Raw genomic sequence first — 25,390 nt, 5'->3', positions numbered from 1 at the left:
ATTATACTTAATTATATATGATTACAGTCTTATTTACAAGTCATATATATATATATATATATATAGGTATACTAATATATAGTTTAAATGGACTGCAACACGGAAATAGGCTGCCCATCGTGTAATGTGAGCATTGGCCACTAGATGGCGCTTACTTTCCCGATCTCATTTTCTAATTAGTTTAATTAATTAATGTGCAACTTTTGGCACTGATGAGTTATGACATCCTTCTCAATTATATTTCATCTAAATTTGTGGAAAATTTCATGTAGTTCCGTGACGTGGGTCACGGAAATCGATTTCTTGACACATTTTTGATGCTCGGCTCACAGCCCAAGATGCTGCCTGTTCCGCTGAGTTACTCCAGTATTTTGTCTCCATCATTCCATTGCTAGGCAAGAATCGTGATGACTGCGAGACCCTCCACCAAGGATCTCCCTTTGTAATGGAAGACACTGGGAGCATCCCTGTAGGTTCCAGTTCTTGCTTCACAGTCAAACTATAAAGATCTGTCCCTACATTTGAAGTCTACACCATTTAGAATCATATGGTACAGAAACAGGCCATTTAGTCCTGGCCATCAACCACTTAGTAACACATAAGGGATCATTTATAGTACCCAATTATCTGCCTACCCACACGTCTTTGGGATGTAGGAGAAAACTGGAGCACTTGGAGGAAACCCACACATTCACAGGGAGAACGTGCAGACTCCACACAGATGGCATCAGAGGCCAGGATTGAATCTGGTATCTGATACTGAAGGCAATTACATGCACCGTTATGCTGCACTATAAGCATGTATCAGTGAAAGAATATAATAATAGTGATGTTAATTACTTAATCACTGATGCAAACAGAACAGTCTCTGGGCATATGTATGACATCAACAAAAACAACGGTATTACAATTATCCAAAGCACACAATGGATGTAGAGAGTCAATCATTGTATTTTTTGCACAATGTTTTAATTCACTGATTGAGATACTCATTTGTAACAGTAATCTTCAAACATTATAGGAAAGCATGACTAGACCATGTGTCTGAAAATAAAAATGGATTGTTGAACCCATTTCAGCTGTCAGTCTTGGCTCAGTGGAGCACTCTGGTCTAAGACAGAAGCCTGGGATTCCTCAGGTCAGAAGCACACCACTTAGGCCTATACTTCAGCACGGTACCAAAAAAACAGTTGTATTGCCTTTCAATTGCACGTGTCACATTAGACTGATTTAAAGATTCTTAATCACTGCAAGAACCCAGTACATTGTTTAAGGAAAAACAGATGAGTTTTCCTCAGAGCTTGGGCAGTATCTGTTCTTCAATCCTTGATGCCTTGGCAATATCCATCTTTTAACCTCTCAAAGTTTTGACAGCCTCCAGCAATCTAATAATTTCAGTTGTAAGAACACCTCTGTTGTATAAAATAGCCATTGTAAATAGACAGTAATATGGAGGTGGTTGGTAAAATCTAGGGGTGGTTGACAGGACCAATGAGTGAATAAAATGGGATTAATGTAGGATGTTATTCTAAATGGGTTGATGATGGTGGAGATAGACTTGGTGGGCTGATGAGCTTGTTTCCATGCTGTACATCTCTCTGTCTCTAAACTGAGTTCATCCCATGTCTCCACATATCTCAAATTCCCTGTGACAACTCCACCCCCCCTTTCCCCATTCTCCCTATTCAGTTCTAGTAATATACTTAAAAACCCTTTTAAAATGTTTTGCCCACGACACCCCCTTCCAGTTTTCCATTATCTACTGTGCAGAATGCAGATAATGTCCAGCCACAGAGGTCCTTGAAAATGATATTTAGAGAAGAGGGATTTCAGCTATAAAGTTAGAGCTGAGATTGTTCTCTTTGGCCCAAATAATTTTAAGAGAAGATGCAATTGAAGGGCATATGAACATGTTTGGTTTCGCCAAGGTAGAGAGTCAAATCTGTTCCTATTGATCAATGGCTCAAGAACCAGCTGTTGCAGTTTTGACATTTTGAGCAAAAAGACCAAGTGGGGTATGAATTAAACATTTTATTAGCACTCATTAGCTGTGATTTGAAATTCACTGCCAGTAAGAATATAGGAACAGAATCAGTCTTCGAAAGGCAATCAGATAAGCACTTGAAAGATCATTATTTTTCAAAGATATGGGAATAGAGCCAGGGAAATGGGGCAAATGTGATTACTCTCTTTGGAGCTGGCATGGATACAATGGGCTGAATGGCTTCCTCTGTGCTGTAATAGTTCTACCATACTCAATAGATTTATACAGATTATTAGCAAAGAGAAAGTAAAGGGACATAGTTTTGCATCTGACCCATACAGCACCAGGCATGGTGGTAGCCAATGATGATGGACAGGAATTCCATTCTGAATCATTAATTTAGAAATAATTTTAAGAGCAACCATTAAGATTAATACAAAGCTACCTACAAATCTCTTAGAAGATATGGAGAAATTTGCTGTTCAGTGTTAGGTATAACAACAATAAAACAGACCAGACAATTTATAGTCACACTCCAACTGCAGTGCTTACATTTCACAAAGCCAGTGTGGTCTACACCAAATCAGATAGACCTTGTTTATTTTATATTTGAAATTGTGAGACATGCAAGCCCTCCACCCTCAAACATATATAACAATTGCCACAATGTTTCAATGGCTTTAAATTATTTGGATTGATATGAATAGGAAAGGAAAGGTGTTACCAAATTCACATCTTCAGTTTATATGTCTCCGGCACATCTGGCAAAGGCTCGACACAACTGAAACATTTTATTTAATGAACCAAAACTAGTATTTTCAATATTTTCCAGTGATTGTTTAATAAAATCTTGTTGCAGAATCCTCAATGGTGCATCAGATTGTCTGGTTCAAAGCAGGAAAAGGATTGTATCCTCTTATTCCAGATGAGCGGCATACCACTACAAAAAATTAAAATCTAGATTTGAAAGAAAAGATGTTCATCAGAGGACCTCCTCAAATTTCACTTTTGACTATTACTGCTGAGCTGATAAGTATTGCAAAGTAACCACAGGCTTAATTTCAAATATCAACTATTCACAGCTAATAAAAACACTGTTCTATAGCATAAACACACTCATGCTAATCAAATTTCAAAGCGCTTGTGAAGTGGAACTCCCCAAACGTCACCAAACATGCTGGAATTTCATTTGTGCTTCAGAAAGCTTTTACATCTTTTAAAGTGTTATCGGTCCCAAAGCCATGTTCTTTGGTTGTTAGGTAAAGCTCTGTTGTTAACAACCTAACGCAATAACATTAACTGCCTTGCATCCATTTTCATTGCCTCATGCCTTTTGGACAAGGTTATCGGGGCTGGCACTAAATTAAAGAGTTTCTCTGTGGGATAAACTCCATTTGTAATAAATCTTCTTTCCGGCACTTTTCTACAATTATAACTTGAATTTTTTTTAAACTGGAACATTGTTGTGTTCGGATTTCAGTTTGCAAACACACTTAAATGTTGACACTTATGCAGGCGTAAGGCACTGCCACAATAACTAATGAACCTGTGAAAGATTACACACCTCTTAACATGCTTTGTAACATTATTATTACAGAAGATGCAGAACATTTCAGATCAATGAGCCTCCATCGTACCTGGAAAATTAAGAGATCAATTAGAGAAAGGGAGAAGAGAACAGTGGGAATATATGTGGTAGGATGTGGACCAGATTATTCTGGACCAGAAAATGTTAGTCTGTTAATCGTAGCCTGTTAGTCGTAGTCGAGAATACATAGAGGAAGATTAAAGAGAACATTAGAGGGAGAATAAATACTGCTGGAAATGGGATATACAAGAACTCTACAGTTGCTGGAAATCTGAAATAAAAGATAATGTTGGAAATACTTTGCAGTTTAAGCAGCATCTGGAGAGAGCCGAAAACTAAGCTAATATTGCAGGTGATATTGGTATATTATTGTCATGTGTACCGAGATACAGTGAAAAACTTTGTTTTGTGTTATCCAGGCAAATCGTACCATACAATTGAATACAATCAACCCATTCCTTCTCTCCAGAGATGCTGCCTGTCCCGTTTAGTTACTCCAGCATATTGTGTCTACCTTCGATTTAAACCAGCATCTGCAGTATTTTCCAACATAATCAAACCATACTCGTGCAACAGGTGGTGCAAAAAGAAAAAGGAAATGGAATACAAAATAAAATGTAATTAAAGATAAAGTACAAGAGCCGCAATGTAACGAGATTTGGGTGATTGGGTCTACATTCTCAGCTTATGAGAGGCCTGTTGAAAAGTCTTGTATCAGTGGGGGAGAGAGCTGTTCTTGAATCTGGTGGCATATGCTTTTCAGGTTTTGTATGTTCCACTGGATGGGAGAGGATAGTAGAGGGAATGATCAGGGTGTGACTGGCCCTTAATTATGTTGGCTGCTTTCCTGGAGCAGCATGATGTAGGTATGTTGCAAAGCCTACCTGAAGCGTCCTTGAAAATCTTCCGTTGCGGGTGTGCGCGATTTTGGCGCCGTTTAGAGGGGGCGGGTTTAAAACGCGATTTTCTCTAAGCTGTTCCAATCGAAAATGTTCAGCCTAGTTAATTATTAACGAAAAATCGCTGGAAGACCCCGTCGCAAAAGCTATTATTAGGGTTAAAGGCCTTGAATAATAGTTATAGTAGTTTAAAAATCAATCTCTAAACCCGCGACCGCCAGCAACCGCAGGGTCTCATAAAGCAAATAGCAGAAGTTAGGTTGTATATTTTTACATTAAAAAGGGCTTCTAAAGATCCCTTTATACAAAGTTTAATATTGCGAGTAGCTCAATTTGGGCCCATTATATCGCGCAGTATTTTTCTCGGCATTTGGGGCACAAATCTACCGCAATGTGAACGTTCTAAACCAGCGCGTTCCACAGGGACCCACTGGAAAGCTGATTTAAATGGGCATTTATTTACAGCAATTAAACACAAAATTCCTTCCATTTGGCCTATAAATTAATGTAAATGAGATTTAAAAATCATGTTTTATTGTGAATTATTTGTGAATATTATTTGGACATTTAGGCTATTTAAAAATGTTAATCATTTATTAAGAAATGGATAGATGTTTAGATCTAGTAATTGAAGTCTGAAATTAGCTACAATTAGGTAACTAACTAATTATATGCTTTAATTTCAGGTCATCCAAGTAAGATTATTTTATATTTGTTTCAGAATGCTTCAATCTATGATAACTGAAAATTTCATTCAGTTCTCTTAATTTTTAAGAAAGTTATGGGCTTTTGACTGTTCACGATCACAGCTTTTTTGTTATGTCCATAGAAAATCAATAGGGAACAAGATGCTAATTTCCCAGTATGAAAATGGCCATAACTTTTTAAATACTTGAGATATGAAAGTGAATTAGGTGTCAAATTAAACTTATTTTTATGCTTTATCTGATGGGATAAATTACAGACTTGATTTTTAAAATCTCAAAATTTTGTAACATTGCTACATGATGTGTAAATGGAGTCATGGGGGGTGGGAGGGGTAGTTGGGATGGGGGAAATTGGTTTGCATGATGGTCTGGGCTTGCAGTCTTGGTTAAGGGCAATTGGCAAACCAAGTGGTGATGCATCCCAATAGGATGCCATCAATAGTGCACTTGCAGAAATTCATAAGAGTCATTAAAAACATGCCAATTTCTATTTGTCTTCTGAAGAAATTGGACTATTGCGCTTTCTTAGCTGTAGTGTCAATACGGTTGGACCAGGATAAATTGTTAAGTATTATTTACAGCTCGGAACTTGAAACTCTGGTTGCCCCTAAGTCAGAACAGTCCAGTTTTGACACAACTTGGAAAGATTGGTTATCCAGAATTGTTGAAATCAGTGTGGAGTCCTGAGGACTGCAATATGACTAGATGATTGGTGAGGCAATGTTACTTAGGTTTAATTTCTCTTTAAATCTTCCCATTACGACCAACACAAAAAATGAATTATTGCTTTTGGAACAGATAGTGTTATATAAAGTTTTTAAAGAACATCAAACCTATTCATTCCACAACCTTATATTCTATTCCCATCTACAGTGTATTAAATTAGAGACCGTGAGGGTGAGTGGGGCTAAACTCAGACAAATGTTGATTAGGTACTAGAGCCAATAATGCTAAATTCTATTAACAAACATCTTTGCCTTGTATGTATTAATGGGAAATTAATGGTGAAAAGGCAACTCCACAGTTCTCAAGTAGAAACCACTCTACTTAAAAAGCAATCAATTGTTCATATCACAAACTTGAAGAGTGCTCATTGAGTACGGACTCAGATTATCTAGTAATGAATGCCAAATCTCAATAGTCTAATGTTATGGAACCTTCTGTGTAAGTTGTCACATTAATTGTCTGGCAAGCCGTTTCACTCTCCTGACATCAAACAGTTCCAACCATAGACATGTCAACCCTTACGGATGATGAAGGGACTGTTCCTTCAATAATTTTCTCATTCAATAATGACCAAATTCCACTCCTGACACATTAGGGCAAATTTTACAGAGATCAATTAATCTTCAAACCCCCATGTCTTGAAGATATAGGAGGAAACCAGGGCACTCGGAGGAAATCCACACGGTCACAGGGACTCCATGCAGTCAGAACCCGAGATCAAGATTGAACCCGGGTCTTTGGCACTGAGAGACGGTGGCTCTACCAGCTTAAGTACTGAACATTTAAGTATTCAAGTTTTGAACTAAAGTTTCACAGAAACTATTCATCGTTATAATTTTTAAATGCACTGGATTTTCACCTTTGTCCTTGTTCTTTTCTTTGCCCAGCGAGTCCAACTTCCGCCTCAGGGATTTTTTCCGTTTTTGTCCATCTGCAAATAAAATAACAAAGTAGGTAAATCTATTTACTGAAGTAGAATATGAGCTCAAAACTTACAGCCAAACCTCAGCAAGCATTTGCTCGAAATGTGCAAAGCACACCTAAATGTTTTTTCCTGTGCCCCTCCTGGAAATGCACTCCCCATCCCCTTCCACCTATATCCCTTCCTCTGGCTTCAGATTTCACATCTCTCTCTCCTTATCTCACAACCTTTTGTCTTTTCCTTTGTCTAACCATCTGCCAATCAAATCCCCCTCGCCTGTATCCACCTTTCACTTGCCTGGCATTGTCTTGCCCCACTTCTCCTCCAGCTTTCACCCCCCATTACAATCAGTCTGCAGAAGGATTCTGACCCAAAACGTCGGCATGTTCATGTCCTCCAGAGGTGCTGCCATCCCGCTGAGTTACTCCAGCACTTTGTGTCCTTTGTTGTAAACTAGGGTCTGCAGTTCCTTGCATCTACATTTAAGTTTGTACTGTGTAATGTTCAAGTTTCCTCACTGGAAGTATCGTCATAATCACTCTCATCCTTCTACTTGAACAATCCATTAATTCACTGCAAAATCCATGGGCATTAGTGAAATTGTATTATAATATTAATTTTGCATCACATCCAGGATGATGAATCCATCAAAGTTCACTTCAGATGACACACAACACGTGATGGACATTAGCACCATTCTTTCATTGTTGCTAAGTCAAAAGCTCCAATCTCCCAAAGTAAAATTGATGTCAAAATCACTGGAACTGTTAAATACACAATATAATGCTGTCCCTCAAGAATAAATAAAAGTAGTGTCTCAGTAATTCACCCTTCAGAATTAGTGAACTACCTTATGACCCTTCATCGTATAAACATGGAACCAGTACATTCGTGCAAAAGCCTCTGCTGTGGGAGTGATGGATAAGGCCAAAACATATTCTCTGAACTTCAAAATACCTACATCCTAGAGGTAGGGAAACCAATACTCCTGGGCAAATTTAACATGAGAGTGGGATAAGTTGCAAACCTCTAACAAATAGGAGAGGTAATCTCCAGTGGACGCTTTCTCCTGACAAAATGCTTGGAGCATAATTTGTTGCATCACAAGAGTAAGTTCTCACAGCAACATCCTCAGTCCAAGCACTGGCATCTGCAAGATCACTCAAATCATGCTGAAAATAACAGCTCGGACTTCCTGGGTTGACAACTCAAAAGCTGCGAGTTAATCAACTTACCACGCAAAAGGAATTTTCAGTCTAGCAGTGCTTGGAAATGCTGCTCAACTGGTGTAGTTACATATTCTGCTCTCAGGGTGGTGCTGCAGAGCCTTCTCCTCTATATCAACATACCGGCCATCTTTCTTTCTACTCAAGAGACTTGATGCCAGGATTTCAGGAGTTTAAGTGAATCTGACTTTATTATTCAGATGTGTAACCCATTTAACTTCTCCCTCTTCAACAAACAAGCCCCTCATCATTACCGCCATTTATCTCCAGCTTAAACTCAGCATTATCTGTTTATCCTTAAAATTAGTCCAGTTACACTCTACTTCAGTCAGTTTATTGTGTGGGATCCACAACACTTCTGGCTTCACAAGAACCCGATTATCCCAGCATTTCTTTGCAACTCATGAAGGCAAGGTGCTACTAGAAGACTCTTCAACCCAACCATGAAGACAGAATAAACCGTGGATGGACGAATCTTGAGCAAAACGCAATGTGCTGGGGAAACACACATCAGGCACCATCTTCTCCTTGTTTTCTCTATCAAAAACCTTATAGTTTGAGGACCAAACTTAAATCACTATGTAACCATCTCGGGTCTTTGCAGATTTTTACAGAAGTTGCTTCCGTCCTGTCAAGGCACTCCACATTATTGAATGCCTTGTTCATGCAAATGCTCAAATAAATTACATCTGTACCTTCTCTCAGGTCTTGATGTCTTGTTGATCCAAGTTATCTCTAAGCCATCAATTCTTCAGCAGATGTGGTTCTCCCCACATCCCCCCCCCCCCCCCCCTCCCACCCCACCCCTCCCTCCCTGCGGTTGTGGATGGAGCATTTACCCATGTCTCCCTGGGATCCAGCAGTTCAGTTCTGATAAACCTGGACCTCACCTTTACCCCCCAGAAACCTCTGGACTCAACACGCCATTCTCTGACGTTTCCACCATTTCAACGTGAAACAGTCACAATTTCCCATCCCCACACCTTTCCAGTTGCGCCCCTTCCCTTCTTAAACTTTCTGTCCACAAAAGGACACAAAGTGCTGGAGTAACTTCGCAGGTCAGGCAGCATCCCTGGAGAGCTTAGATAGGTGATGTTTCAGGTTATGATCCTTCTGTCCTTGGCCTTCTCCATTGCCAGTGAGTACATGCAAACTGGAAGAATACCACCTCGTATTCCGCTGCGGTTGCTTACAAACCAATAGTACGAATATCGAACTCTTCAATTTTAAGTAATACCTCCCATGCTCCACTCTTCCCCCTCTCCACTACCCCCACCGTGCCCTAGTACAAACCCATCTCTTCCACCATCTACCACCGCACCAGAAAAACTGAAAGAGGCACATTCATGATAATTGGCAAAAATGAACCGATAGTTGGTAACAGCTCCATAAAATGGGAAGAAAGGAGACGGGATCCTGCAGATGTTGGAGCGCATTGCAAAAGACAAACTGCTGGACGAACGCAGCAGGTCAGGTAGGATCTGTGGAATGAACACGGACAGGCACCATTTTGGGTTAGGGCCCTTCTTCCGGCTAGAAGAAACTTTTATGCAGCAACGTGTTTGTTTGGCAGCAATCATCCTAAAGGATGGTAGAAACAGATTCAATGGTAATTTCCAAAGTAAGTAGATATATTTGCAGCATAATGGGAAAAGGGAAAGAGAGCAGGACGAATTGGATAACTCTTCCAAAGAACCAGTGATGAGCAAACTGGTCTCTGCGCTGTTTATTTATTTGATTCTTCAATCAGAGCGTCAGAAACCTAAACTGTGCATGGTGTTCATAATCATTTGAAGCCCCTGGGAAATAAACATGTCACTTCTCACCACACAAAAGCTTCCCATTTCCTGACACGCGGCTGATTTATCTACCAATAATATTTGCTGGACTGAATAAATGAAGGGAGAGAAAGTTTCCAGAAACACAGACATTGACAACCTTTTTTGTCATTGATATTGATTGCCTTTATTGTCCAACTCTTGCATAATAACAAATAAAATACCCTCTCATTTTATCCAACACCTCTCAATTACTTTCACTAAAATAACCAACAGTGCATCTCATGTGGTCATGAATGATCCTCAATGAGGAGCCGACTATGTTATGGTGGAACTGGAGTCCACCCTGGCTTAAAATAGTTGATTACCTTACACTCAAAGGGATAGGAATGTAATCTGTTATTTTAAAAAGTGATGCAAGGATAGAGGTTTGAAGTATATTCTAAAGAGTAAGAGATTGTTCAAGTTTTGTTAATTTTTCATATGACTGCTCACTTAGTGAAAGGAGCAAGGCAAAAGCAGTCTTTTTAAACGATAGAGAGAGCCTCATCTATTTATCACTATTCACGGCCTCAGGACATCCCAAAGCACATCTGGTGACTAATCATACTCGTAATATGAGATACACAAAAGCAAATTACAAAACAACATTCCCATAATGACTAAACAATATTTTTTATGCTGGTTAAGGGCGTGCACATCAGGCTCCTTCAAAATAGTGCCTTGGGTCTTAATCATTTTAAATTCCCTATGATTTAGGAGACTATGAGGCCATTGAGACTATGAAGACTCAGAACAATCCTGTTCCCCACTTAATGTCCTCTGACTTATTCTCTCCCAGATGCTAATTAACTGGGGTGGCACAGTGGCGCCGCGGTAGAATTGCTGCCTTACAGCGCCAGAGACCCGGGTTCGATCCTGGCTATGGCTACTGTCTTTATGGAGTTTTACGTTCTCCTTGTAACCACAAGGGCTTTCTTCAGGTTCTTCAGGTGCCAAAGACGTACAGGAGATCTGTATAGTGGGTTAAATGGATATCTATCAATCGATATCTACATATTACTAAAACTCTCATCTTGTTTGTATCTATCTATCTATCCATCCATCCATCCATCCATCCATCCATCCATCCATCCATCCATCCATCCATCCATCCATCTATCTATCTATCTGTCTAATCCCAAGTGATCCTCAAATTAAGCCAAAATGTTACAAGATAGCACTAAAATTTTTGCACCATCTTACTCATCATTGTTCTGTGGAGGTCTGTGTCAAGTTTCATTCAGATTGATGCTATATTTCACAAGTTATTCATCATTTTTAACTTTAGAAATTCAAGTTTAAGAAAAAAATAGCAGCTAAAATTCTTGCTGGCTCAGCTTGCAACACAGTTGCAATAGACAATAGGTGCAGGAGTAGGCCATTTGGCCCTTCGAGCCAGCACCGCCATTCAATGTGATCATGGCTGATCAAGGAACACTCAGTCATTCCAGCAAGTTTTTAGTTGAACAGGAGGGGGAGGGGGGTATTGCATTATTTTTTTAAAGTCCTCGAAGCAAGAGAAGGGGGAGGCAGTGCTGGGGGATGCACCCCTGCACAGTTGGGGGCTATGGGTGAATGCTGGAGTATGGGAGAACGGGTGAGTGGTGGAATATTGTGTTGCGGAACAGGTTGCGTTGGGAGACCAGGCCTCCCATATGACAGAGACCCATCGGGTCCCAGTTGTTCTAGTATATTTCTAAAACTTTCATCTTGTTTGTTAGTATGTCTGTGAATTGTCTGTCTGCGACTTATCTGTCTGTGACTGTGATCCTGAAACTATGGCACAACGGTACACAATAGAGCTACAATTGTTGGTCCACCTTACTCATCAATGCCCTGTGGTGTGTTGTATCAAGTTTCGTTCAGATTGATGCTATATTTTACAAGTAATTCACATTTAAACTTTACAAAAACCACTTTGACAAAAATCTTTTCGATCTGCACTGGCTGTTAGCAACGTATGACATCACAATGATGTAACTAGGGATCCTGGGGGGGGGGGGGGGGGTTCATTTACAAAAGAAATTCCGATTTTCATTATCGGGTGGTGGAATAGGGGAGGATTCATTCACACACAAAAAATCACTATTTTCATTGTGGGGGGGTATAGGGGTGGGGGGGTGGGATAGGGAGAAGGTGAGGAGTGGGGGAGCAGGGGGTGCTGTGGATGAGGGGGAGTGGAGGGGGATAGGGGTAGGAAGAGGGATTGTGAGCTAATGGAAATATAAAACACAAAGTTATTAACTTTAACTTAATTTCTGCCGTTAGTGCGGGCCCGTCAGTTGTGGGCTATGGCTGAGTGGTGCAATATTGCATTTGGGGACCAGCCCTCCCGTGTGACAGGGGCCCACTTGGTCTAGCATATATTACTAAAACTCTCATCTTGTTTGTTTGTTTGTGTGTGTGATTCCGAAACTACGCCAAAACGGCACACGATAGTGCTACAATTTTTGGCCCACCTTACTCACCATTGTCCTGTGTTGTGCTGTGGCAAGCTTCGTTCAGATTGATGGTTAAAATTTACAAGTTATTCACATTTTAAACTTTACAAAAACCACTGACAAAAATCACTTCCACTTGCACTGCCCGTTAGCAGCGTATGACATCAAAATGGGATCCCGAGTCTCATTTACACAAAAAATTGCTAGTTAAAAACTCAGTTTTAATCAAATATTTGGGGGGAGGTTTCATTAACAGAAAAAAATCACTATTTTCATTGTGGGGGTGATGGGTGGGATAGGGGAGATGTTTTATTTACAAAAAAAATTGTGATTTTCATTGTGGGGGGTGGGATAGGGGGGGAGATGAGGAGTGGGGGAGCAGGGAGATAGAGGGAGAGGAGGGAGGGAAGGGAGAGGGAGGGGAAAGTGAGGGAGGTGAGGAGGGAGAGTGGGGGAGGAGGGGGGGGATAGAGGGAGAGGAGGGGGGGAGGAGGGATAGGTGGAGAGGAAGTGGGAGTGGGGGAGGTAGTGAGTGGGGGATAGAGGGAGAGTAGGGAAGTGGGGAAGGTGAGGAGGGAGGGTGGGGGAGTGGGATGGGGGGGTGAAGAGTGGGGGAGCAGGGGGATAGAGGGAGAGGACAGGGCTAGGGAGGGGAAAGTGGGGGAGGTGAGGAGGGAGAGTGGGGGAGGGGGGATAGAGGGAGAGGAGTGGGGAGTGGGGGAGGTAGGGAGTGGGGGATAGAGGGAGAGGAGGGCAGTGGGGGGGGGTGAGGAGAGAGAGTGGGGGAGTGAGATAGGGCGGAGGTGAGGCGTTGGGCAGGGTGGTAGTCGGAGAGGAGGGAGGGTAGGAGGGGAAAGTGGGTGAGGTGAGGAGGGAGTGTGGGGGAAGAGGGTGGATTGAGGGAGAGGAGGGGGGAGGTGAGGATTAGTGGAGGTGGGGGATAGAGGGATAGGAGGGGGTAGAGAGGGGAGAGCGGTTATGTAGGAAGGGAGGAAGTGACTGAAGGTAGGGGAAAGGAGAGGGAGAGAGTGGGGGAGGGGAGGAGAAGAGGGGAAAGAAGAGGTACAACTGTTTTAATTAAATTATTGGGGTGAGGTTTCATTAATAAAAATCTCAATCCAGACAGCGCTGTAAATTAAGCTGGCGGGACAGGCACAGTTGAGCTGGGTTTAGCGCTGCTTCACCGCGCTGGCTGTGGGCCTGGGGGCACCGCTCCTGTCTGACTCCCGACGCCTCTGGCCACCCGCGGGTGTGGGGACGGGGATGGTCCAGTGACGGATCGGCAGCGATTGCAGCGCCGGAGACTGGGATTGGTCCTGGCTGCGGTGCAGGGCTGCCGAGAGTGTTTTGGCACGTCTCCCTCCTCCAATCACCGCGCTCTATCCTCAGCCCCCCCCCTCCCCTTCCGCCTCTGACCGACACCTCACTCCTCCAAGGGTTTGCTTTGAAAGCAGAGTGGCAGCAGCGGCCGTTATCAGGCCGGGCGGGGTACAGGAGGAGGGGGAGGAGATGGACCCGCGGCCGCTGCTGCTGCGCGGGGCCCGTCATTCGCTCCGACCCTCTGTCACTCCACACTTCGGTCTACGGTATGAACCAAGTTGCCAAGCCGGGCAAAATGACTCGCCGTTTAGGTTGCCCGGCGGCACTTTGAGTGGTCAGTGGCACCCGGGCAACCATTAATTTCGAGCTCTATAGTGTCCTATAAAATTTGCTGAAGAACAATAGGTCTACTGTCTTCAATTGTGTACACCAAGTTGGTATATAGTTACAATGATTTTTTAATGTTATGTCAGATGAACAACTGGAATTATAAGATCTTTCTTTTGGGGCAAGAACTTAAACTGAGGTAGCATCTGCTCTCACTGATTGACATAAAAGATCTCATGACAATCTGAAAAGCAGGGAAGTTAACTGTTTTCATGCACACATGCATGTTCTGTAACTAAATGGGTAAATTCAGTACTTATTGCCCAACTAACATCACTCGTAGTTGTCTGAGCATTACCACATTGCTGTTTGTGGGAGCTTGCTATGGAAAGGTGGCTGCCATGTTTCATTTACTACATCCATGGTTACACTTCAAGTGTTCATTGGATGTAAAGCGATTTTGGATGAGCCAAGATTGAAAAAGACATCAAGTAATTACAAGCCTCTCTTTTGGAATGCAGGGCCATCATCATGGGAAAAATACATCATGATACCAATTAAAGATTGGCTGCACTGCCACAAAACACGATCATTCTTTGTCAACTGCTATTGGGTAACTGTCCAACTGGAAGATTAATCTCTCCTAATATTAAATTAAAGGTTGCCATTTTGGAGCTTTGTCTCATTACAATATATAATGATAAATGTCTGCTCAGGGTTTGTAAGCCAAATTTCTATGCAAAATAAGAGATTTTCTCAATCCACATATCATACCAAATCCAAAGCTGAAGATTCTGAAGCAGTTTTTCTGAACTATAAGCCACATAAATGAGCAATTGCACTGAGGACTGCTTTTGATTAAACTCAATTTTTTTTTGTTAAAGAAAAAGACTTGTATTTATTAGCATCCTGCTCTTTCTTTCAAGATGTCCTAAGATAGATAATAGAATGTTTCTGAACTGTGGTGACTGTTGCAATGTGGGAAATGTAGCTGCCAATGGCAACAGTGGGTAGTAGACCTTCTGTTCAAATCTGACCTGCAGTGTCATCAGTGCAGCGTTTGCATGTGCTTTCACCAGGTGCCCCCACCATATCCCCATCTACTCTGGTATCTTCCCACGGTCTAAAAACGTATGGGTTAGTACATTAAGTGGTCACTGTAAATTGCTCCAGAATGTACGGGTGAGTGATTGAATGGGGGAGGGGTGGTAGCGAGAGCTGATGGGAATGTGGGAAACATAGTTACAGGGACTTAAGCGGGGAACTGGATTGGTCAGTAAACTATGAGTCAGCATAGAAATAATTCAGCCCATTGTCTATATCACAGGGAGCAAGTGGAATATGGAACGTTTATAAAATTTTCAGACTCTGTAAAGGAACATTTTGCTGGGAATGTGCTGAGAGTCAACAAACTCAAATATCCGTGTGTGTCTGCACCTGTGAAGGACCCCCTTGTACAACAGAATTGACCGTACAAGCTTTGTGTGCTCAACATCCTTTCTTTTGTTTCTGGTGGCACAGAAAGTAGATCTGATTCCAGTATGCAGCACAGTGGCTGACAGAGGAACAACATGGGGAAGTTTGTAAATTCACGGGCTGGGGGTAATCAGGATTTGCAGTTCCCAACTGACTGCTGCGGGAGAGAACATCAGGGAAGCCCCACCAATAGGTTGTTTTTATGTTTACATAAATTTAACCTCCTTGGATTGGCTCACAGTGCCAGAGGATAATTATTTTACATTACAATGGGTGTCATCTGATTAGATACCAAAATTTGGTTGAGGACATGGTCCAAATCTTGGTACACAACTGGGACTTGAAACTATAAGGAAACAAGTGTGGCATTAGCTGATAAACTGCATGCTCACAAATATACATGCCCTTTATAAAATAGGTATATTTACTGAATTAAGGTATCTATACGTTTTCGCTTACTCCATAACCCTGCTGAGTTGGAGACACAAGGAAGTGCAGAGACTGAAATGAAAAGTATTGGAGGAACTCAGCAGGTCAGGCAGCATCTGAGGAGGGGACAGACAGGTGATGTTTTGGATCCGGATCATTCTTCAGGCTGAGGTTTGCCAACCAGAAAGATCCCAAATTCCATCTCCTGGCTGTAATGTCTTCAGGTCTTAAGACCCAGTTGTACTCAGTTCTCAATTGCCTTCAGGTGCTTTGCCAGAAAAGTTACCTGAACTTTGGAGATACAACATGGAAACAGCCTCTTCGGCCCACATGCTCATCCCATATGCTAGCACTATCCTCCACGCTAGGGACAATTTTTTTACAGAAGTCAATTAACCTACAAACTTGTATGTCGTTAAAATGCGGGATGAAACCAGAGCACTCGGAGAAAACCCACGGAATCACAGTACAAACTCCATGCAGACAGCACCTGTAGTCAGGATCGTACCTGGGTCTCTGGCACGGTAAGGCAGCAACTCTATCGCTGTGCCACTGTACTGTCCCTGTACCACCCCGTGGAGAGACATCACAAGATAAAGTAACAAACTCAGCAGAGGTATCCACACATTGTGATTTGGGTACCAATCAACTGCCAAAGGGTGACCACCTGAGAAAGTTATTAGTTGGTTGCTCTGGTGCACAGAACAGACAACAACACACAACACAAGAGGAGTAGCAAATTGCGTTCACTAAACGTGAAACTTCTGGACTGAAAAGCTATTTGCTGATGAGTCATTTTTTGGTAAAGCTTAAGAATGCAAATCTCCACTTATGAAATATTTACAATTCCCTGCTGAATTACTCTGGAAAAAAAGCAGAGAATGTTGACAGAAACATCAGGATTGCATTTAGCTGGTGTTGAATTACTGGTATTTTAACAGAGGGCTGGGTTCCCTTTTAAATCGCAGCAGGATGTAGCACTGGTATGAGCCTTCTGCCATGAATCGCAGTAACAAATTAACTATTGCAACATAACTCCTTTATGAGATTCAGGATTAGCACTGTGGCCAAAAGAAAGTCATCACTTTTTGTCACTGTGTAATGGAGGACAACTTTGGGACTCTTGTAAATGCGTGATTTAAGAAAGCTTTCCATTTACACGATTTCAGTACGGTACAAAACTCTTCAATGGCTACAAAGAACTTTATAAACACAGTATTGACAGCAACCAATCTGCACAAGCAACCTGCCACGTATTGCAATGCAAAAAAAATAATTAATCTGCCTGTAAACAAATGTTTCATGATATAATGGATTGCAAATCATTCATAAACATCCTGACCTGGAAAAGCATCAATGCAGCGTGAAGCCTGACCAAAGCAGATATTTTATCCCATGGGGCCGGAGGTAACGCGCACAGTAGAACCGGCAGTAGGAACTTCACGCGTCGAATCCGTGAGGTGGCAAATTTGAGAGTAGGTTGGGATTGCATGGGAGATGATTACGAGAGGGCAGAAAAGGAGGGTCAAGAGGATGGGAAGTGTTGCAGGGGTAGGGAAAGGCAAGAGGACAACTGGAGGCCGTCGGCATCAGGGAGGTATCAAATCTAAAAGGCATTGGCAGGCTGGAGGCAAAGTACAGTAGTCAATACTAGAGAATGGCGAGCCTACTTGGACAACATGCCTTTCTCAGACTTCTTGGTTGTGCCCCAGCCAAAGTTAGCCCTGGATTAACAAGACATTTCAGATTCTGGAATCTTAAGCAAAAGAAAAACTATCAGTCAGGCTGCATCTGTGGAGGGAATGATCAGATGATGGTTTGGGTTGGGACTCTTCTTCAGACTGATGGAGTAGAGGGGGAGAAAACTGGAAAAGACGTGGTATGGAGCAAAGTTTGGCAAGTAATAATTGAATAGAGATGAGGGGGCGTGAGTGGCAGATGGGTGAATCGTCCAGAGGGAGACATATGGGTGCGAGGGAACTGGGAAAAGAATGGGGATAAAAGGGGAAATATGGGACTCGGAGAGAGGAGATGGGAGTTTAAAAGAATGGAAGGGAGCAGGATGGTTAGTGCCGCGGTAGAAATGTATGGGTAGTAGTAGAGGGGGGCAGGAGAAATATCTGCACTCAGGATGAGGCTTTCTACTACAGGGCATCCAAGGTACATCTTTCTTCAGTAAACATGGTTTCCCCCCTTGCTGTTGTTGATAGAGCCCTCGCCCATCCTTCCTCTATGTCCCATAGTTCTTCTCTCGCTCCTCCTACACCAAGACTGAAAAAGGATAGAGTTCCCCGGGTCATCACCTTTCACCCCACTGGCCCCCGCATTCAGCACTTCATTCTCCTGTATTTCTGCCACATTCAACATGAACCCACCACTCATCACAATTACTGTCCCCACCCCTATCTGCTTTCCTGAGAAACCACACCCTCTGCAACTCTTTAGTTCGCTCATCCTGGTCCACCCAACCAGCCCATCCCACGCAACTACAAGATATTTAACATCTGTCCCGACACTTCTTCTATCTCTTACATCCAGGGACCCCAGCAGACCTTATAGATGAGAGAGAGGTGAATGTGCACCTCTTCCAACCTCATCTAATGTAATTGGTGCCCCCAACATGGCCTTCATTACATCAGCAAGACCAGGGTAGCTTAGGTGACCATTTTGCCAAACATGTGCTCCGTCCAACACAGCCTGCTTGAGTTCCCAGTTGTTAACCATTTTAACTCCCCTTTCTCTTTCCAAGTCAACTTTTCTGTCTTGGGCTTGTCCATTGCCAGTGAGGTAATATGTAAACTAGAAGAACAGCACCTCATATTTTGCTTGGGTAGTCGCCAACCAATTGATATGAACATTAAATTCTCCAATTCCATGTAAAACCCTTCCAAACCCATTTCTTCCGCAAGCACCTCCCCCACCCCACACCAGTGTACACTATTCTCGCACAATCCTAGTCACCCTGCTCCTTTGCCCTCCTCTGCTCATTTCACATCTCAGAATCCTATATTTCCTTTTTATTTCCCGGCTCCCCCTCCCCTCCCATCCCCCCCCCCCCCCCCCAATATCCCTTCCTCCGGCTTTACATTTCTACTCCTCTTCTTTCCTTAACGGACATCGGCAAGGCAGTAGAGTTGTTGCCTTACAGCGCTTGCAGCGCCGGAGACCTGGGTTCGATCCTGACTGCAGGTGCTGCCTGTACAGAGTTTGTAAGTTCTCCCTGTGACCGAGTGGGTTTTCTACGAGATCTTCGGTTTCCTCCCACACTCCAAAGACATACAGGTTTGTATATTAATTGGCTTGGTATAACTTAAATTGTCCCTAGTGTTAATGTGCAGAGATTGTTGGACGGTGCCGACTCGGTGTGCCGAAGGGCCTGCTTTCACGCTGTATCTCTAAAAAAACTTTTGTCTCCTTTGCACTTCTAGTCATTTACTTCACCCATCTGCTAGTCACTTACTTCACCCATCTGCTATTCACCTCTCCTCTCCGGTCCACCTATCACTTGCCAGGATTTGCCCCATCCCCTCTCTTTCACCCAGCTTTCTTCCCCATAGTGTTTGTACGTTGGACGTCCATAACCTAGGGAGAACATGCATCACGTACAATGAGGACAAATAATGACTTTAAATGTTTTGTGTATTTTTTTGTTGTTGTTTTTTTTTGTTTTTAATCAACTTGATTTTAATATTGATAAATGTATTGTGATTTTATGTCCTGTAAGGTGTCCTTGGGTGTCCAGAAAGGCACCAGCAAATAAAATGCATTATTATTATTATTAAATATTTAATTTACGGGTCTGATCTATCGTCCATTAACTCATTTTGTTAAAACTTTCATCACTTAAAGCAGCAAAACCTCTGCACTGCTCAATATAATTTTATGGCCCCATAATTTTTAAGAATGCCTACATTCCAATTTTTAATTCACAATCTAAAATGTTTATAACGTTGGCTGCAAATTGTAGTTTTCCGAATCAGTCTGTGAAAATTCTGCATTTAAAATGTTCAGCCAACCTGACGACGTCAAAGTTGGTGTTTGTCAGTAATCTCTGTGGTCAGCTAACTGCAATATTCAGGCTGGTGAGTTACGAAGGATCACTCTGTGTACCTCCTACTGAGAATCGAAGACAGAGAGTTATTTGCATCTTAGAAATTCATGCTCTTCAATTTGGTGTGACAGAAAGAGGAAAAACAAAGTGAAACACATGAGCACACATTCTTCATGTGTTATGCTACACTATTTGAATTTATGATTTTTTTTAAATCGTGTGCTAGTAGCTGTATTCAATTAATTGGAAAAAAGGATCTTGCAAATATCTCTCACAAAGGCAAAGAGATACGCTTTTAAAAAACAAAATTACAACATGCACGAAGAATACAACAGGTCTGTTGTAAGAATATACAGATCGACATCAAGTTGATTTTTCTTACAACAATCAAAGCTTTCAAGCATTTGCAGCAGCATGGACATTCATTTAAATCTGGATTTGCTCAATTGTACCAGAAGATGGAAAGTGTTCATCACTTCAAGGTGGGTGTTAAAAATAAACACATCTAGAGCCAAACATTCACATAAGAACACAGACGAAAGTCTGGTCTGCTAAATTTATTGAGTGTGCAGTGCAATTATTTTTAAGCTGTGACAATTCCATTCTTTTCATTCCAAGACCCTCTCCCATTCCATACGCTGCATATAGTCTTTACTTCTAACGTTTGGCTTGCTCCTTATTCAGGCAGTTCTGGGTTTCAGCCATGCTCTTAATCTAGGTCCATACTCCCACAGGGCAACCAAGGAAGTGCTGCGCTATTGAAGGTGCCATTTTTGGAATAGGATGTGGAACAGAAACTTGCCCAGCATCCCAGAGGAGGCCTTCTTAGTGATGAAATAACATTATCATAACAAATCAGGTCACAATTACTTCGTTGCTTGCAGTACTTTGCATGTACATTGTCTATTCCATTTCATTTCAAAGGTATCTCATTGATCATAGACATTCAAGACCTTCTTAGATTGTGAAAATACATTGCATATGCAAGTTCTTTCCTCCATTTCCTTTTAAAATGCTTATTTCTACACCTCTATTACAACATGGCACATTCTTGGTCTACAGAGAGAAGAAAAATACTGCACATGCTGTAAATCTGAACTTAAAATAGAAACTACAAGGTACACTGAGCATCTATTAAAAGAAAAAAACATTGGTCACATTCCATGTCAATTACTTTTAATCAGAGCTGGCAAAGCGTTTTCAACAGTTCTGTTTTTCTTTAATACCTCAGCATCTATAAACTCTAAAGCTGAAAGCTCAGGCAAATAAAAAAATGTATCTCAATCACTGATATGAGTAATATATTTCAAAAAGCAGCCAGGTCTAGGGCCAACTGTATCAGCACAAATTTTATAATGACAGAAAGAAAAAATATCCAGGAACTGGCAATGCCAAATGTGATATTTGAAATCAAGTTGAGTGAAAATAAAAAAAGGTTGCAACTGTAAATTCTACATCTCGTCCACCAACATTTAAACAGAATAAACTCTTGCTCTTGTTACAGCGTCTAGACCCAATAAGCAATATAATTATGCTGGAGCATCTGCAAAGATAATACAGCAGAACAAAATGCCAATGTCACGCAAAAAATGCAGAACCACACTGAATGTAAGAACCACACTGTGGAAAAGCTTTATACTCTTCTATTCCTATTTCACGTCCTGCTATAGAATTACCAGCCTTGGATGAGGTCCGTTTTATAGGTGGGGATGCCACCGTAGAGAGATTACAATGCTGAAGAAATTGAGGAATTTTGTTTGTATGACTCACTCATGTCCAAAATTCCAGAATCTGTTAATGTGCATAATCAATTTACACCCCAATTTGTCTAAAAAAAAACTTGTAAATGTTAAGTCAACTAACACTGATAAAAATAAAACTTAAAAACACAAACAACCAGGTGGCATTATGATCACAAGTTACCAACAGTGAAGTCATTGATACTTTTAAGAGCTGTTATATTTATTCCCTTGTTTTCACAAGTCGCTTGAAGCAATGAGACACCAGATGGATTGGGACGAAACCACTTGACAGACAGGCACAGAGAAGTGGGAGCTTGTATTCAAACTGAACACCAAAATAAATGTTATGTTCCCGAGTACAGTTGGAATGTTTGTTGTTAGGCAGGGTAACTACTACACATGATCTTAATCATCATCAAAATATTTTGTTTGCTTGAACTTTGGGCATTCAACCTCATGATGCTACACACCAAATCTCAAGGCCAAGAATACTCCTAGCAGCTACAGTACTCTTTATATAATGAACCACATTATCTGATCACAGTAGGAATTATATGGAATATTTTTTCGGCGACTACCGACATCATCATCAGTGTCGCCAAAAGATTTTCAACATTTCAAAATCCAGTGGAGACAAAAAAAATGTTGCGACACTTGGAAAAAACAACACGCGTCATCCGTCATAATGCCGCGTCACCACCGCATCACGCCGCAAAGTTTTCGGTGACCTGATACATCAGTCAATGATGCCGGCAGTCGCCGAAAAATCACCAAGTTGGACAGGCCATTAAGAGGTATTACCGTTAACCCGTAAACTGACAATAATTTGTGTAAATTTTGTGTACTCATTGACGGGGTGTGAACAAGGCCAGCAATTAGCTCTCTAGTCAAGTCACTTTTAAGTCACTTTTATTTCTATAGCACATTTAAAAAACAACTCTTGTTGACCAAAGTACCATTAGTGGAGGTACTAACTTTATGCAACATTGGTTCATAGATTAAGTACATACATAAATACATACATATAGCCCTCCCTCAGAGGACGTCAGGAAAGGCTTCAGAGTAAAGATGAGTTTTAAGCCTCGACTTAAAGGAGTCGATGGAGGGGGCAGTTCTAATGGGAAGAGGGATGCTGTTCCACAGTCTAGGAGTTGCAACCGCAAAGGCGTGGTCGCCCCTGAGCTTATGCCTAGACCGCGGGATGTTCAGTAACCCCAAGTCGGCTGATCTGAGGGACATGGAGGTGGTGTGGTCGGTAAGAAGACTTTTGATGTAGGTGGGGCAAGCCCGTTAAGGGCTTTGTAAACATAAAGAAGGATCTTGAAATTTATTCGGAACCGCACAGGGAGCCAGTGGAGAGAGGCCAGAATCGGGGTGATGTGGTCCCTTTTTCGGGTGCCCGTCAGGAGTCTCGCTGCGGCGTTTTGGACCAGTTGTAGGGATAGGGAAGAAGTGGGAGTTTGTAGAGTGTGAGATTGCCCTCTAGCCCAACTACCCTTGGTAGTGGTGAACCACTTTGAACTACTGCATTTCTTCCAATATTTGGGAGGGAATTCCACGATTTATATCTACTGAAGACAAAGTAATAATGATAAACCTCCGCGTGAGAATATTGTGGGACTTAGTGGGCAACCTGCAGGTGGTGGTGTTCTCCAATATAGACTGTCCTTACTCATTTGGAAGCTGAAGGCTTGGCAGGTTCTGTCAGTGGAGCCTTGGTGAGTAACTGCACTGCATTTCATAGATGTTACACACCACTGCCACAGTGTGCTGATGCTGGAAGGAGCGAACATCTAATATGATCGACAAAGTAACAATCAAGTGGATTGCTCTGTCCCGGATGATATCAAACTTGTTGAGTGTTGTGGGAGATGCACTCATCTAGGGAAATGGAGAACATTCATCACACTCCAGACATATACTCATAGCTGGTGGAAAAAGATACGTGTCAGAACAAGAATCACCCTGCAGGATATCTAGCCTCTAACCTGCTCTTGTTTTATAGGTGGTGATGCCCAAGATGTCAGTGATATTGGAGATGATGAAGCAAATGAACATCCAGAGTAAACTATTAAACTCAGCATTGATCAAATTCTCCAAAATGTGTAAACTGTGAATGTTACATAAGTATCTAACATTTTGTCAATTGTTTCAGTAATTGCAGCAAATTAGTGTTTTAAAAACAGTTCACAGTGGACTTAGAAGTTAAAATTGAGTGGCAGTGCAAGTTGCATGTTTGAATTGTATGTGGGAGTTTGTAAAGTGTGAGATTGCCCTGAGTGAAAACATCTGTAACAGGCATGTCTCACTGGCTCAGTCACTGAGCTGGAGCACAAGTTGGAAACATTCAGGCACACAAGGGAGAAGAATATCTGGGCATTTGGTTCCAAATATCATTCAGCCTTACAGAGAGGAACAACATGGAGATGGGGGCAGTGTGATCAATCTGTATATTGTGAGGTGGTGAGACAAAGCATGAAATTCTTCAGAAAGTGATCCCTTGCTAGGAAGTACAACTTAGAATTTAAAAAAAACAGCTCAAATAATTATCACTGTACATTGGAGCAGGAGGCCACCAAGGTTAGCAAAGAGGAAGACGAGCACTGTGATAGCTGTGGAGAATTCTGCAAATGAAACATAGTAGACTTTGTAAGCAGGGCTGACAATCTCACGGGTACTTTGCCTTTGGCTACGTCCAAACAGTGAGCAAAGTATTAAAGCTCATAATCCAGTTAACATAGTGTCTGGTGCTAGGAACTGCAGATGCTGGTTTACCAAAAAAACACAAATGTGCTGGAGTAACTCAGTGGATGGTGTGTGGCTTGTCGAATCAATTTCAACTGGTGGAGTTTCTACCAGCTGAAAGTGATCCTCTCAGCCACACACCACCTTGACTCAGAAATATGTTCCTGTAGCTTCACTTTCACTGGGTCAAAAGCTGGAACTCCCTCCCGAACAGCATGGAAGGTAGATCCCCACTTTACGGACTGCAGTAGTTCCAGAAGGAAGCTCATTATCCCTTATTCAAGGACAATCAGAGATAGTCAATTAAATGCTGGCTCAGCCTACGAATGCCTCAAAATATATTTTAAAAATACATTTTTTTAAAATTGATGAACAGCTGGAAGAAGTGACACTCCAAAAAGAGACCAGTCAGATCATTGGTCAGGGAATGAAAAATTAAATTTGCTAAGGGGAATTCAAGATCATACAGGAACAGAAGTTATGTTATGAGCTATCAGGTCTTGTTAACATTCAGTGAAGGAATCTGTTGTCCTTGCCCACTCTGGGCTATATGCGATTCCAAACCCACAATTTGGTTGACTCTTCACAGGACAATTAGTTTCAGGCCAATTAGGAATTAAAAATAAAACCCAGCATTGCCAGCAATAGCCACAAAAACAATTAATAACAAAAAAAACACAGAGCTACACCACTACAGTAAGCACTAAGTAATACTATAGTTTAGGATTTGTATGGTGGCCTTTCAGGGAGCACTATAATGATACCAAAGATGAGACGGCACAAGCAAGGGTTGTATTCATTGGAATTTAGAAAATTAAATCATGGTGGACTTAGATTATGACAGCATAATAGATTTTACCGAGAGACCAGAGGCCTGGAATAATTGTTCAGAAACGTAATTTCAAATCTCATCATGGTGGCTAGGAAATTTAAATACAAAGTGAGAGGGGAAGGATTTAAAAGGTGCCTATGGGGCAACTTTATTTA

General features: G+C 41.8%; 1 protein-coding gene across 3 annotated transcripts in view; it reads right to left on the bottom strand.

The window, feature by feature from the left end:
• arhgap6 (Rho GTPase activating protein 6) overlaps positions 1–25,390 on the bottom strand; it is a 487,133-nt gene that overhangs the window by 54,227 nt on the left and 407,516 nt on the right. For all 3 annotated transcript variants that reach the window (XM_033032771.1, XM_033032772.1, XM_033032773.1), the window contains exon 3: positions 6,764–6,835. In XM_033032771.1, coding sequence (XP_032888662.1) covers positions 6,764–6,835 — 72 coding nt within the window. The remainder of the gene's footprint in view (positions 1–6,763; positions 6,836–25,390) is intronic.

Source organism: Amblyraja radiata, chromosome 14 (genome assembly GCF_010909765.2).
Source record: "Amblyraja radiata isolate CabotCenter1 chromosome 14, sAmbRad1.1.pri, whole genome shotgun sequence".
NCBI classification, from domain to species: domain Eukaryota; kingdom Metazoa; phylum Chordata; class Chondrichthyes; order Rajiformes; family Rajidae; genus Amblyraja; species Amblyraja radiata.
The sequence above is the reverse complement of the archived record's forward strand: the minus strand, read 5'-3'. Positions and strand labels throughout refer to the sequence as shown.